At 43.5% G+C, this 15,606-nt stretch overlaps 1 protein-coding gene across 2 annotated transcripts in view; it reads right to left on the reverse strand.

Moving 5' to 3' along the window:
* ELOVL2 (ELOVL fatty acid elongase 2) overlaps nt 1-15,606 on the reverse strand; it is a 63,168-nt gene that overhangs the window by 4,349 nt on the left and 43,213 nt on the right. For both annotated transcript variants that reach the window (XM_082413408.1, XM_082413409.1), the window contains 5 exons: nt 13,926-14,113; nt 9,267-9,344; nt 4,424-4,595; nt 1,133-1,257; nt 589-723 (listed from right to left, as the gene is read on the reverse strand). In XM_082413408.1, coding sequence (XP_082269534.1) covers nt 589-723; nt 1,133-1,257; nt 4,424-4,595; nt 9,267-9,344; nt 13,926-14,113 — 698 coding nt within the window. The remainder of the gene's footprint in view (nt 1-588; nt 724-1,132; nt 1,258-4,423; nt 4,596-9,266; nt 9,345-13,925; nt 14,114-15,606) is intronic.

Here is a 15,606-nt window from a genome sequence, read left to right on the forward strand (position 1 = left end):
GTTACCACGGCCATCAGTTCTCTTGTAACAGTCGCTTTGAAATTGCATTTTGAAAATCTCTTCCACTGAAACTGTTAAAAAGAAAATGACACTTAAGAAAAAGTCAATGTGACCTTTCCATACTGGTTCGCCTTAAAATAATTTTTTTTTTCCCCAAATAAACAGTGAGTCTACACTGTAGCAGTAGATGACATGGAAACAGTTTTTTAATATTAACTTCATTTAGTCCATGTTTTCCTCCGTTCATACAGAATTCCTGGATCTGTGTTACTATACACAGTGTTTAACTTTCAGAGGGCAGACTTGGGTAGCATGGTACAAATACATGATTCGAATGCATATTTTTGATAAAACTGTATGCATGCATTGAAAAACGTCTAACAAAATGCCCACCAGACCATTAACAGTGGTTATCCTTTGAGGAGGAGGACACAGGGAGAGGAGTTAAGAATGCAGGTTTCACTTTGTACTGTGTGCACCTGTTATTTGAATTTATCAACAAGCCTGTGCTACCATAATATTTAATTGGTAAAACTAAATACATAATGCAAAAGTGCACAGTCTAGTGTTTTACAGTTGAATATTTACCTGAACATAGAAGTTTAAGAACAGGATGACCAGCGTCAGCATGTAAGAAGACTGGAAGATGAGACAGCCGAAGGGGAAGCCGCAGGGCCTCACGACAGCACTCATGGTGTGGGTGACGGTCAGCACGAACTGCACCTGCAGGGGCGGCAAGGGCGGAACCACTCTGCAGTCAGGCAGTGAGAAATCGACTACTCGTACTCCCTGCATCTTGCAGGGGTAAAACAAACAAGACAACGCTCAAGCAGCCCACCGTCCTATCCAGAAATCTTGTTTGAAATCAGGAAGTGTATAAAATTGGCCATGATTAATTTTCTCCTGGAAAAATCACAGTTGAAATCATTCAGGTAAAAATGCTTTAACAACAGACATTAATTTCAAAAGTATTCATAAGGACGTTTTAACACACAAGGTTTCACTCTTAACAGTCCATTTTTAGAGGAAAATAGGCAGCCTCATCACACACAGAAAAGCCTCTGACCTCCAGGGCTGGGACTGAGGCCATGCGGATGCTTCAGATGGAGAAGAGCTGACAAGAATGACATACCAGCTGAGCCTGCGTGAGATACTTCTTCCACCAAAGATACTTGTGCATAGATGGAAACACCGAAAGGCCATAGTAGGTGTACATGAGGATGTGGATGAAACTGTTCAGGGTGGGTCCAAAGAAGCCTAGAAAAGTACAGTATAAATTACTGTTCTTCTGGAAAGTACGATGATCGTTCGTTGTCAAGTAATATTCTTCCTGTACATCATAACTGAAGACAAATAACAATATGGCACTAACAAAATTCACCCTGATTCCTGTGCCATTATCCGGGGATTCACCCAAGGTCACCTAGATAGAGGGACTAACCTGGGGTAGGTTTTCAGTCAGTGCCAACCAAACAGGTAACTCCTGATTTGCAAAGGCTTTGCTGTTTCTGTCATTACCACCATCCAGTCAGGTGGCAGAATCTGAGGAAGTGTCTTTGCTTTCGCTAAACCTTTGGTGAGCCATTTTGATTGTAGAAAGAGCCTTCGTACATGGCTGAACAGGGTGCTAAAGAGTCAAGGAAAATGTATTGCTCTTCGTAGTTAAGTAAATAAAATCTACCTGGCAGGGACCTAGAACCAGAAGATGCTGCAGAAGGTAAGAGAATACAGGGGAGAGAAAAGGTCCAGCAGGGTAAGAGGAGGCTGGGGCAGGGGAGAGGCGGGCATATGGGACTTTCCCAGTAGCCAAGCCACCTCGTGGACTTCTGGAACAAAGAGTGTCTAAAATCCAGTTTTAGGATCTTTCCTGTGCTGTGCTGAGCTGTGCCGTGGAATTCCCCCGTCCCCTGCTGTCCCCTTCATGAAATCTTCTGACATCAACGTGGGTGAATCGTGTTTCAGGAAACCAAGGAGCGAGGGCTGAGTTCTAGGTTGGGTCAACCAAGGGTCAAAAGGACTGAGCTGCAAGGGGTAGGGTGCCGGAGACGGAAACAGGGAACTCGTCGTAAGGATGACATCAATCAATGCAGGCAAAGGGTTCGGAATGGTGCCCAGCACAAAGCGAGCGCTATGCCTCTATGAGCTGTCAACCCTGTGGGAGAGGAGACGGGCTGTGGAGCCAGAGGACCTCCTAATAGTTCTGTCTCCTTGGACATACTAGTTTGTAAATTTTGTTTCTCATCTGGAAAATAGGTATAGAGTAATTATCTCTTAAGAGTGAGATGCGGTTAAATGAGATAATACTATATAAACTAAAAGGCACTGCACATATGTTGGTTAACTAATCAATTTAAATTCTCCTGCCTGGTTTCCCAATCCTGGATTAGTGATCTAGACAGATCAATTCAAGTCAATGAATAAGAAACAAGAGGAACACCACCAGGAATCTAGCAAGTCCTCATACACGGGCTGGAATAGCTTGTCAGGGGCAGTGAATTTATATGAAAACACAAATATAGTTTCAGAGTGCCAGGCAGCACAATATTAGTGACGTTTCTTTACCAACCTGAGTTTTCATTTCCATCAATTAATAAAAAAGAGTAGTTGCTGATTTTTATAATATTCTAACTTGAATAGAAATCATCACACACAGAATTCCTGTGAATGAAATACGATGTCTTTACGAAGTGATTATTCAAGACTGACTTTTAGATACTTTAGTGAGTTATAAATGAAACTTGATAATCGTAAAACATACTTAACCTTGACAACAGTCCTGCAGTATTGATTTCAGCCTATATTTTGATTACAGTGCAAGTCTGCTGTAATCCTAATAACCAAGACCGGAGTATATCAGTCTAGGAGGCGTGTGAAGGCGTCCCTTTTCTCTTTGCTGCACCCCCAACAATGTTTCTTCACACTGGAGTTTAAATTTGCATCTTCACAGTCAATGATGTATTGCAAATACCCTTGGGGTTTTTAAAAATACCATCTCTACAAGCTTCTAAATCCTAGGACAAAATAATTTTAAGTTTTACCTGTTCTAATTTTTCACAGAATACTTTTAAATTCTTGGGTACATCCCTGGTGGCGCAGTGGTTGAGAGTCTGCCTGCCAATGCAGGGGACACGGGTTCGAGGCCTGGTCTGGGAAGATCCCACATGCCGCGGAGCAACTAGGCCCGTGAGCCACAACTGCTGAGCCTGCACGTCTGAAGCCTGTGCTCCACAACGAGAGGCCGCGATAGTGAGAGGCCCGCGCACCGCGATGAAGAGTGGCCCCCGCTCGCCGCAACTAGAGAAAGCCCTCGCACAGAAACAAAGACCCAACACAGCCATAAATAAATAAATTAAATAAATAAATAAAATTTAAAAAAAAAAACAAGATAATATCAAATAGAAAAGTACTGTTCTCTCGAAAAGTACTGTTCTCTCGAGCTCAGTGTTTCTCAAACTGCAGGTCATATAACCGACACTTCAGTCAACTGTGAAATCAATATAGTGAGAGTTGTCATTAGCTTTTTGAAAAAGTGAGATCAATTTTTTTCTTTTTTTAAGTGCATCACAGGCCTTCCCTGGTGGCACGGTGGTTAAGAATCCACCTGCCAACACAGGGGACATGGGTTCGAGTCCTGGTCCAGGAAGATCCCCCATGCCGCGGAGCAACGAAGCCCGTGCACCACAACTACTGAGCCTGCGCTCTAGAGCCCGAGAGCCACAACTATTGAAGCCCGTGCGCCTAGAGCCCATGCTCTGTGAGCGAAGCCACCGCAATGAGAAGCACACACACCACAATGAAGAGCAGCCCCCGCTCGCCGCAACTAGAGAAAGCCTGCACGCAGCAACGAAAACCCAATGCAGCGAGAAATAAATAAAGTGCATCACACAGAGCCGGGCTAAATACTGTTTCATGAAATTTGTTTCATACAAAATGTATACATATGAATGAGGGCATTGGGTTGTGATATAAAACGTATTACTTATTGAGCTCTCAGTAAAAAAAAAAAAAGAAAATTGAAAGCCACTGCTCTGGTGGGTCACAGTGACGTGACTTTAATTTTTCAGAATGGAAAAACAAGCCCCCAAAGTTGACGTGACTCAACCTGTACCACAGCTCAGTGGTGACTGTGGAAGGTGCTGTATTTTTTACAGCTGCAGTTAATGAAGTAAAACTGCTCCAGCTGGGGTATGGGTTTCTGGCCATCAGGCATTTGGTGCATGGAAAAGAAAACATTTTTAAAATTTATCGTAATACTCAAAGATTTTGCCAGGGTCAAAGACAAGAAACGAAACGGCCACTGGCAAAGCTGTGCTTCCCCGTGTGACAAGCAGGCTGGGCCGGGCCCAGTTCTCTCTCCTGATTGTGCAACGCTCAGTATGGGAGACACATCACATAGAACCGAAAAACTGACAACTTTACTTACTTTGCCCACAAGGTATCCAGTTCAAAACGCACCACCAGATGTTAAACATAGAGGCATGATGGTATACGTGAAGAAAGGTAATCTGACTGGTTTTTTTCCGCAACACAAAAAAAATCGTGTCCAGGAACTCTATTGATTTGGAAAAGTAGTACCACCATAACACTCTGGCTACCTGTACGAAATGTAAAACGGGAAAAAGACAAGGTGAGGCGTGATGCCGCCCCGGTGCTGCCCGCCTCTGCGTTCCCCCCGTTTGTGCTTCACCAGCGCACCCGGCTCCCAGGCTATCGAGAAAGCATCTCACCTGGCGTCTTTGCCTCCAGCTTTTCCTTATTCCCAGCAATCCAGCCCCCTCTGGTGAAAGGAATTCTCTTTCCAAAACACATTAACTGATCAAGTTGCTCCTCTGCACCTACAGAACCAAGTCTATGATTCCTCGGTTGATACAGGTTCTCCGCGGGCCTGGGGGGCTGCTGTGTCCACTGTCCTCCTCCGAGCACACCCCCGGGCATCCTGTGTGCTGCTGAAGTGGTCGTTTCCTCTCCCAGGAGCCCTGCTGCCCCCATACGCCTCATTCTCACGCGTCCGGCATGCCTCCCCTACCCCACGTCTGGCATGCTCCTGTCATCCTATTGGCACTCCTCTCAAATGCCACCTTGCTCTGGAACGTGACCTCACCCCCCTATCTCAGGCTGAATCATCCCCTTCTTCATCTGTGGTCCCAAATTACTTTACGCCTCTATTATCAATAACCACAATCATGAACAAGTCTCCTTCCCACTAGGCTGTAAGTCACTCCGAGGCGGAGATGGTCTCCCTTCACCTCCGTTCGGGGCTTGGCAGGTCACTACTGTTGTTCCACTGATCTTGATTCTTCTCTGCTCCTTTATTGTTCATATTTTGTCCCTTAAACATCGTGCTCCCCGAGAGCAGTCTAGGACGAACCCTTTCATGTCTTTTCCTCAGAAGAAAAGATGAAAAATCCAGGTGCTTCTCCGCCCTTTAACCCCCAGCCCCAGCAAGTCACAGCGAGGGCTTGCTTCCCTCCCAAGTCTCTCACACAGCCCCCATCGCAGGGAGGCGCTTGCATTGAAGGCACCGGGCTCTCAGCACTCACGGTTAAACAGAAGAGGAGACACTATAAGAGGAGCTTTGAAATTAGAATTTAATGCTCTACTATTTACTTCCCATGAAGACAATCATAAGGTGTGCTGGCACCATCGTAAATGTTTGAGGGAATCATTAACCTTCAAAAATATTAAACCGTAAGTAAACACATACATACAACAGTGGCTTTTAGAGAACTGTACGCCCAAAGCGTACTAGTCTGTGATAACAGAAATGAAACGGGTGTAGAGAAATCTATACATCTTACTTCTTGTATTAGAGCTTTTGAAGATGTTTAAAAATGCTCATCTTAAAATTTTAATTAAAAGGTTTCTACCACCTTATTAATAACCCATGTTTTTTATTATGGAAATTTTCAAATATTCACAAATGCAGGAAGAGTAAGGAATGCAAACCCTCTGGTATCTATCCCTGAACTTCAAAATTTTCAGTATGATTCCAATTTGTGGAATCAATTCTGTTTCCTACCACTTTTTGGGGGGAGGGGGGATTGTAACATAAGCAAATACAAAGTATCAGTTTTTAACAACTTCTAATAGATGGGGAGACTTGAACATAACCACTGAGACACTATCTTTTTTTAAAATTTTTATTATTTTTTTATACAGCAGGTTCTTATTAGTTTTCTATTTTATACATATTAGTGCATATATGTCAATCCCAGTCTCCCAATTCATCACACCACCACCACCACCCCCTTTCCCCCGCTTGGTGTCCATACATTTGTCCTCTACATCTGTGTCTCTATTTCTGCCTCGCAAACCGGTTCATCTGTACCATTTTTCTAGATTCCACATGCATGCATTAACATACGATATTTTTCTCTTTCTTACTTCACTCTGTATGACAGTCTCTAGGTCCATCCACATCTCTACAAATGACCCAATTTCGTTCCTTTTTATGGCTGAGTAATATTCCATTGTATATATGTACCACATCTTCTTTATCCATTCATCTGTCGATGGGCATTTAGGTTGCTTCCATGACCTGGCTATTGTAAATAGTGCTGCAATGAACATTTGGGTGCATGTGTCTTTTTGAATTATGGTTTTCTCTGGGTATATGCCCAGTAGTGGGACTGCTGGGTCATATGGTAGTTCTATTTTTAGTTTTTTAAGGAACCTCCATACTCCATAGTGGCTGTATCAATTTACATTCCCACCAACAGTGCAAGAGGGTTCCCTTTTCTCCACACCCTCTCCAGCATTTGTTGTTTGTAGATTTTCTGATGATGCCCATTCTAACTGGCGTGAGGTGATACCTCATTGTAGTTTTGATTTGCATTTCTCTAATAGTGATGTTGAGAAGCTTTTCATGTGCTTCGTGGCCATCTGTATGTCTTCTTTGGAGAAATGTCGATTTAGGTCTTCTGCCCATTATTTGATTGGGTTGTTTATTTTTTAATATTGAGCTGCATGAGCTTTTTATATATTTTGGAGATTAATCCTTTGTCCCTTGATTCATTTGCAAATATTTTCTCCCATTCTGAGGGGTGTCTTTTCCTCTTGTTTATAGTTTCCTTTGCTGTGCAAAAGCTTTTAAGTTTCATTAGGTGAGACACTATCTTATCTAATATCTTATGTAATAAAATTAATGAATCTTTAATATCTTCTAATAGTCCATCCACCTTCAAATCCACCTGATTTTCTCAAAAGTGTCTTTTTATAATTGGTTTGTTTAAATCAGGATCAGGGTCCAGCTTGCATTTATTTGACGTGGGTCTTAAGTTTCTTCTAATCAGTAACAGTTCCCTTTCCCTGCTCCCCTATTTTCTTTCATGTCTTTTCTTTCGTAAACTAGATCAGTTGTACAGAACTCCTAATATGGATTTGGATGACTGTTTCTTCCTCGTGTGGTTTAACTTGTTTCTGTACCCCCCACCCCCCCATTTTCTGTAAACAGCAATAAGGGTTAGAGGCTTAACTGGATTCAGGTTTAAGGTTTGGGGCAAGAATACAGTTGACCCTTGAACAACGCGGGGGTTAGGGCGCTGACCCTCTGCACATCAAAAATCTGTGTACAACTTACAGCCAGCCGTCTGTAGCGTGGTTCCTCCGCATCTGCGGGTTGTACAGTACTGTAGTATTTAGTACTGAAAAAAGTCTGCGTATAAGTGGACCAGCGTGATTCAAACCCACGTAGTTCAATGGTCAACCGTACTGCAGACGTGGTTCTGGGTACTTCCTATGGAATCACATCGAGAGGTACCTAACTTCCGATATTAAAATCAACAGTGAGTTTGGGTGTTAACAGCCTAATCTAATCATTATGAAGTGTCCATTCAACTTTGACCCATTACTTTCATCATTTACAGATGACCGCTGTCTAGGATCCATTACTTCACTAGAAGTTGCAAAATGGTGATTTTCAAATTCTCTTCATACTTATGCATTTTTCTCTTTATAGAGAAGAGCTCTTCCTCTTTAGCTATTTGGAAACTTACATATGAAAGGCAAGATAAATGTTTGATTCTCATCCTTTAATTTTTTCGTCTAGAACTTCTAGGTGTTCTAGCAACCTTCAAAAGGTAACAATGAGGGGTTTTTTTTTAGTATCATTTTAGACTCGGTTTTTCATAAATTTAGTATGTCAGTATTCCTTTTGATACTCAAACTGTCCCACCTTTAGCCGTGGGAGTCCCTTCAAGGTGGCTCCTACATCTTCTTGTCATGACCCTAGTGGTCTTGGGTAGCTTCCTTGCCCTGTCACAAGATGTCCTGGATTCTTCTCATATACATTTCCCACCCCAATCAGGAATCGGCCAACTCTCTAAGAATCCTAAACCCTTTTGGTGGATTACATTTAGAGAGCACAATTTTGGTATCATTGCTGGGCTGTCAGAGACTAACTAGGACTTTCCTGTACACAGAGCTAAAAAACACATTTGTTTTTAGAAAGAATAAAGTTAATTCTGCTATTCCCAATTTGAATCTGTAATTACTGAGTTTTAGTTTCTTTTTTTCTATGTTTCAAATACTAGTTGTAATAATAGTATTATTATTAGCTTACCCTAAGTATACCTATAATAGTCTCACAACAAGCAATACCAATATTTTTATTAATAATAGCAGCCCCCCAAGTTACTGAATGCTGTTAAGATGCATCTCACTTGGGATATGCAGTCAAAACACTGTTTTAAAGGCACTTGAAATAATTCTTCTTTGGGTGATTATGTCAACAACTAAATATATGGGTATATTAATTTAGTTCATTTCCGAGATATCTGGGGGGAGGCTGCCTTGTAATCTTCTAAAATTTGTTTTATAATTATGTAAAAACACCAACTGGTCCTGAAATATAAGACAAGGTACGTTCAGAGAAGTCTAGCTTCCATCCCTATCCCCTCTGACCTGTTCCCTCCCCCAAAAGGAAACCATTTTGTTAGCTTTTGGTTTATTCTGCCATTGTTTCTTTTTAAAACCATAAGCAAATACACACATATTCCTATCATTTCTTGCCCACAAAGCACTGTACCGGAAGCACGGTCTGCGGGCTGCTCTTTTCCACTGAGCTACGTCCTGGAGATGATTCGGTAACAGGACAGCGGTCATCCTCATCCCACTTTGCAAAGGGACCCACTGTGTGGATGCACCATGGTTCATTCAGTCTGTCCCCCAAGTAAGCACTTCTCCTAGGACGGGAGACCGTGTCTTCTCTAACCCCAGCTTCCATCGTCGTATCTGGAAGGAGAAACGGTTACAGATGGTTGACTCACCCGGATATCGGCTTCCCCTGCACTGGTAAGGTCCTGACACTGTAAGTTGTAGCCTCCTTCCCAACTGGAGAGGATAAGCTGTCAAAGAAACAAGGGGAGAAAAAAAAGTCAATGTGAGAATTTGGACGAAAACTGAATTTCCCATTCATGTTTCTGATTGGCGTCTATTCAAGATTGAGTTCTTCCCAGAATGCTTGACTCGATCCTGTCCCCAAACACATGATACCAAAGGATCTAATTCTTGCTGTTGAACTGATATCAATGGTTACAATCCTTAGTTAATATAATTTACTTCTAACCTCCACATCCATCAAAAACAGAATTTAGCTATCATTTGAGTACCAAAGTATTTTATGTAAGGAATTTATCTAATCATATGTTCTATAAATAAAATGTAGAAGTAAAATGTAAACAAATGTGAGGAAACTACACTAAAATGTTAAAACTTTACATTGGCTTATATATAAATAGTTACTTGATCATCTCAGTAATTTTATGAATTATGTATTTACTACCACTTTACAGATGTGAAAACCAGGGCTCAGAAACATTCTTAAATCATTTTCTTCATTTTATTTATGCGATGTGGTAACCAGACATTTGTGCGATTATAACTGATTAACATCTGTTTTCCCCATTATGCTCAAAAAACAAAGTGCTCCATAAAGTCTACGCCTCCTTCTTTGCTCATCTTCGCATCTACACTTCCTTGCCCAATGACTGGCATGGAGAAAGTGCTCAATGACTATATGATGAATGGATTATTTGCTCACAATCATATGGAGAGATAGTGGTAGAACAATGATTGGATCCAGGTCTTCTAATTCCTTGTCTAGTATTCTTTCTACAACATCATAAGAAAATGACACACCATTGTAAAGCAATTATACTCCAATAAAGATGTTTAAAAAAAAAAAAGAAAATGAACTTTGTGGAAAATTCTACAGAAGAAGTTTTCTCCATTCTTTCCCACTATTACTAAGAAACTTAAAATTCTAGAATATAATATAAGGCCTTTGACTTTGATTTACATGAGATATTATATGTGAAAGCCTACAATTTTCTGTTGCTTTATCAGAACTCTATAAAGGTACAAAACTGTTACAATACACAAACAGAGCAGGGAGGGACAGATATTCATGAACTGAACAGTAAGAAGAGATGAACTACTAAGAACATTGGGAATGTTCTAGAACCTTTGCAAGTCTTTGCTCTACTATCCTTATTGACTTCTCTATCCTTCTAACAAAAACACCTTTCAGTTAACATCATGACAAGTACAGATTATCAGGGTAAGTGAATCTGGTGAAAGTAAAGGAGACTGACCTTTCCTGATGGGGTCTATTACAGATCAACTAACCCCCGAGGTACCCCACAGCTTTACATGCTGGTTCTCAAAGGGGAACCCGTGACAGGCCACAGGGGATCTAGGAATACCTAGAAGTGCATGTAAGTTTTTGTGTGCCTTTTTCAAAATAAATTACTTAACTCTGTAAAAAGATTAAAAACCCGTATGGAGGGGCTTCCCTGGTGGCGCAGTGGTTGAGAATCCGCCTGCCAATTCAGGGGACACGGGTTCGAGCCCTGGTCTGGGAAGATCCCACATGCCATGGAGCAACTAGGCCCGTGAGCCACAACTACTGAGCCTGCGCGTCTGGAGCCTGTGCTCCGCAACAAGAGAGGCCACGATAGTGAGAGGCCCGCGCACCGCGATGAAGAGCGGCCCCCACTTGCCGCAACTAGAGAAAGCCCTCGCACAGAAACGAAGACCCAACACAGCCAAAAATAAATAAATAAATAAATAAATAAATAAATTTAAAAAACCTGTATGGTCAGGCTGTAGTTTTGCAGTCAGGGGCTCTAGTATCAACTTTGGGTAGTAACAATACAGAGGCGGGGAAGGACAGGCTGTATTCTGCTTTAGTCAGCTCTATCCAGGCTGTCCCCATCCCCATGGCACCTCTGTAGGACTATCTGACAAACTAAACGGCAGAAGTCAGCAATCAGGCTACGGGAGGCTCTAGCTGCTCACCTTGGACCCTTCCTAACGCCCTAGCTGGGCTGGCTGGCAGAAACCACCCAACCTACGTGTTGAAGAGAAGGAAAGCAGGCTGGCAAACAGGGTTAGCCTTAAGGAGGTGTGGACTAACTCGCTCCGAAATAGGATTAGGGTCCACTCCCCACGTCCACCACCTGAATCCACGCCGCTGGCGTCTGCTGACTGTAGCCCTGCAATCATCTCCTAAACGGACCCTCCGCTTCCATTCTTGCCCCCAACTCACTCTGAGTCCATTTTCCATGTAGCAGCCAGAATAACCTATTTAAAAAGGGAGATCCTGTCACTCCCCCATTAAAATCCTCCAGTGGCTTTTCATTACACTTAGAAGAGCAGCCAAATTCCTGACAAGGCCCGACGTAACCTGCCCCCAACCTGCCTCATCTTGAATCGGTCCTCTGCCCACTGTCCTAGCTCCTAGCCACACGGCTCCCGCTCACGGGCCTCGAACGCCTCAAGGCCTCCACACTTGCCGATCCTCCTGCACCGGCGCCTCCCCGGAGCTCTGGACGCCGGGCTTGCTCTCATCACCCAGCCTCAGCTCAAACATCACTTCGTCAGAGAGGCCGCCCCGCCCCGCCCATCGCTCCCTCTCGCACATGCAGAGGCTGTGCTCCAGAGCCTAGAACACAATCTGACACAGTGCAGGAACTCAACACATTTGTTGGAAGAGTGTTAGTAATTTTAGTGTCCCTTTCTGGCCTAAGCAAACATCTGGCCTGGACGTAACAAGTTAGCAAGGTTAAGGTAAGCTATCCTTTGACTAGAGTCTACCAAACATACCCCATAGCATCAGAGAGAAGACCTTATGCCCTGAAAGCAGTTGCTGTTGGGAGACTAGGAGGCAATCAACCAACAGCAGTGATTTGGAACCAAGAGACGGAAGACTGTGAAAAGAGAACCACTGGACAAGCCAGAGTTAAAACTTGTAGTGGAGAATGAGCTCCATGCAGACGTTCTCCCTAAAAAAGACAAACCATGTGCCTGGCTGTTCAAACGCTGAACCGTCGCCCCTGCTGACGGCGGCTGATGCTCACCTGGAGACCGACGAGGCCCTTCCGCGGGGACTGACTGCTACGCGCACTAGTCCGCGAACTCCTCAAGTACAGACACCGCGTCTGAACACCTCTGTGGCCCCTGCGCTGCCCCGAGCAGGTGCTCGCTGAATGCAGGCTGAACAGAACTGATTCATCCTTACACTCACGAGGGAGTGAAGTAGGACAGACATCGTATCTCCATTTGAAAGCGAAGCCGTCTGAGGTTCAGAGAGCCTAAGTAACTCCTCCAAAGTCGCAGAGAAAGTGAAAGGCTGACACTTGAATTTGGGTCTTCTGCCTCCACTGCACCGTGGCTTCCGGCAGGGATTAGAGCCTCCAATGCAGACAGATGGTCAGGCCGGCTCTCCTGATGCAGCTGCCACTTCTGAGAACCACCCAAGGAAGAGTAACTCTCCCTCTGTCATACAGGGAGAAACTAACTCCGTAAATTACTATCTTGCAAGCTTATCTAGTGAACTAAAAACTACCCAGAGAAACCTAAAATAGAAATTCCCCTTTTAGAGTCAGGTAAATTAGGGAGCACCTATGTGACATGATTTTAGAGCTGTCAGCATGGCTTTCCTGACCCCAGATTCTGTCTCCTGCACTCTGAGGCCTAAAATTCCATAATTAGAGTTTCATGACAGTCATTTTAGATAATGGTTATTAACCATTATTAGAATGGTGCATATTAGACTAATGTACAGATTAAACTCTATGGGTGAGATGGCCTGTATTTTAGGCAAGAATTTATTTTCGTTTAGAAGCCAAGGACACCAGGAAGACAGCTATACCTATGCCACTGTCAGCCATTTATAATTTATATGAATGAGTTTATCCTAACTTTTCCCCAAAAAGATTGTTCTGTTTTAGTTCTCTCTCTCAAGCACATTTATTTAACACTTTTCGATTTTCTCTTGTATTATAGTAAAATAACCTTTGGTTGTAATAGGCAGGGCAATCATTACTTGTTCTTTTTCTTGTGAAATTACTTAGGTTTGGCACGTTATAAAGGAGCAGGGAAGACATGATGTAATGTGGGGAGCCACAGCCGAGCTGGAATGTCACCCCAGGCCTCTGGAAGTCAGTCCTGAGGATACACAGTGACCCAAAGATGGGAGGAGTATCCTTTAAGGGAACGTATATTTGCATTTCGGTCAAACTAATTGCATTTGATATTTAACTTAAAAAACACTGTTACTCAATAGCTGTCTATTCTCAGGCAAATCAGGTTAACTTTTCTAAGCCTCAGTATCATAATTTATAAAAGAAGAAAACTATATATGATCTTTAAAGGCCCATTCAGACCTAAATTGTGATTTTAAATTACAATGAAAGACTAAGGACTAAAGAAATAGGTCTAAATTGGGATAAAAAAAAAATTCAAGTTAGAAACAAAGACTTCTAGGACTTTTGGAAAGAATAACATCAGATACTGGAACAGGTTCTTGAGATGTTAAAGAACAGTACTGATAGCAACCGTGGCTAGTTCTAGAATGCCAGATGTAATTGCTTCTAAAAATCACTGGGTCACTGTTCTCCAGCTTTAGCTACACAAACACTTACCTCTGCCAGCATGTATGCGGAGAGAAGTGTGATTCCAAGATTGTACAAGGTGAGGATGCCCCTGAGGGAAAGAGCAGCTCTGCTCCTCATGTATTTGCTGCCCAGCCATATGCAAAGCAGGTACAAGACAGTGAGAGAAAAGGTAGGAAGGTAGGAGTCCAACATGAACCACCCTCTGACTCGAGAATCTGCAAAGAAACACACAGTGAGAATCCCGAGGGCACCCCGCGCGCTCAGTTGGGAGACGCCGTCACGTGCGCCGTATTTGCTCACCCAAGTTCGACAGGGAACTGCAGGCCACAGCGTAAGCAAGCTGGGTCTGGGTTATAGTTCGGAAGAAGAAACCGGTGGGGGCTAGAATAGTTAAGGAGGGGTCCGTGGAGCAAACAGGGCTTAAGTTGAACGCTGAGTGACAGGGACAAGTAATAAAGGTGGGAAGTCACAGTTCCTGAATGTCTAACTTCGGAACAGTGACCGTAGTTACTCTAACTCAATAAATATTAAGTATTATGCCATCTTATGGATGTAAGAACAGCTCCGAAAGCGTCCGCATTTGCAGAAGGCGCTCTGGTGGCTGGGAATTCACGCCCGACACCCGTCCATTTTACCGTTCTGCTGCCTCCCGTGGAGAAGCTTTGGGTCGGCAGGAGAGCAGACACAATGAGAGTGTGTCCTAATTCCTGGAACCCACGCTCCCTGGAATTGGCTTAGGATCACTGTGCGTAAACCAGGCACGGCTGAGCGCTCGGCTGAGCCAAACAGAGCAGTGGGATTCCAGGAGGGCCAGCAGGAGAAGCTGCAGGCGGCAGAGGCAGAGCCCTGGAGCTGAGGACTCAGAAGCGAGCGCAGAAAATCCGACCGAGGACCCAAACCCGATCGTGGACCAAAAGTACAAAGAGCCAGGCGGCAAGAACCTGGACAGAGGTGCCCCCCTCTGTTCATCTAGGTTTTAACATTTTTAAACCTAAATAAGACACACATAATAGATCTATAATATAGCAATTAGAAAATAACTGTAGGCACAAAACGATTTTTGTTCTCTGCTCCTTTTTGTGGCTTAAACAGAGAAAATGACTTGGCCCAGAATTACGACAACTGCATGCTGCTTTTGATCTCTGTAAACAGAGCTGTAGGAACTGGTTTCTCCCTCTTCCTGATCCCTCGGGCCCCCGCGGTCTCAGTTCCCCTCTCTGCTCCCTGCCACCCCATCTACCCCGAGCTTCTCTACACCCGCCATCCTACAGAGCACCATTTCTGTGAGCAAAGTGCCTTCTCAAGCTCTGTCCCACCGCTTCTTCTGTAAACTTCTCCTTATTCTGACAGAGATAAAAAGGTAAGAGAGGAGCATTCACGCAACTAACAGATATTACCTTTTGCACAGCTGGCTCACAATTATCCGTCATAAATTTTGTGCACTGTGCCACTTCCTAACGTCCCCTCCACATTCTACGTGCCACGTGGCCTAAAGCCTCCGTGTCCCTCAACCCCCAGATCGAGGTCCTGGCCTCTGAAGGAAGCCAATTCCCACTGCTCTTCCCTAACTACAGCTCGTCATCTGCATGACAAAATAGTTATTTCACAATTTACATGTTATCATGGCTATAATACTGTTATTATAATTAACATTTACTGAGCACTGATTTTGTGCCACACACAGTCCTAAAGCCTTGTATATACATTA

The sequence above is a fragment of the Balaenoptera physalus genome (genome assembly GCF_965194825.1).
Source record: "Balaenoptera physalus genome assembly, chromosome: 11".
NCBI lineage: Eukaryota > Metazoa > Chordata > Mammalia > Artiodactyla > Balaenopteridae > Balaenoptera > Balaenoptera physalus.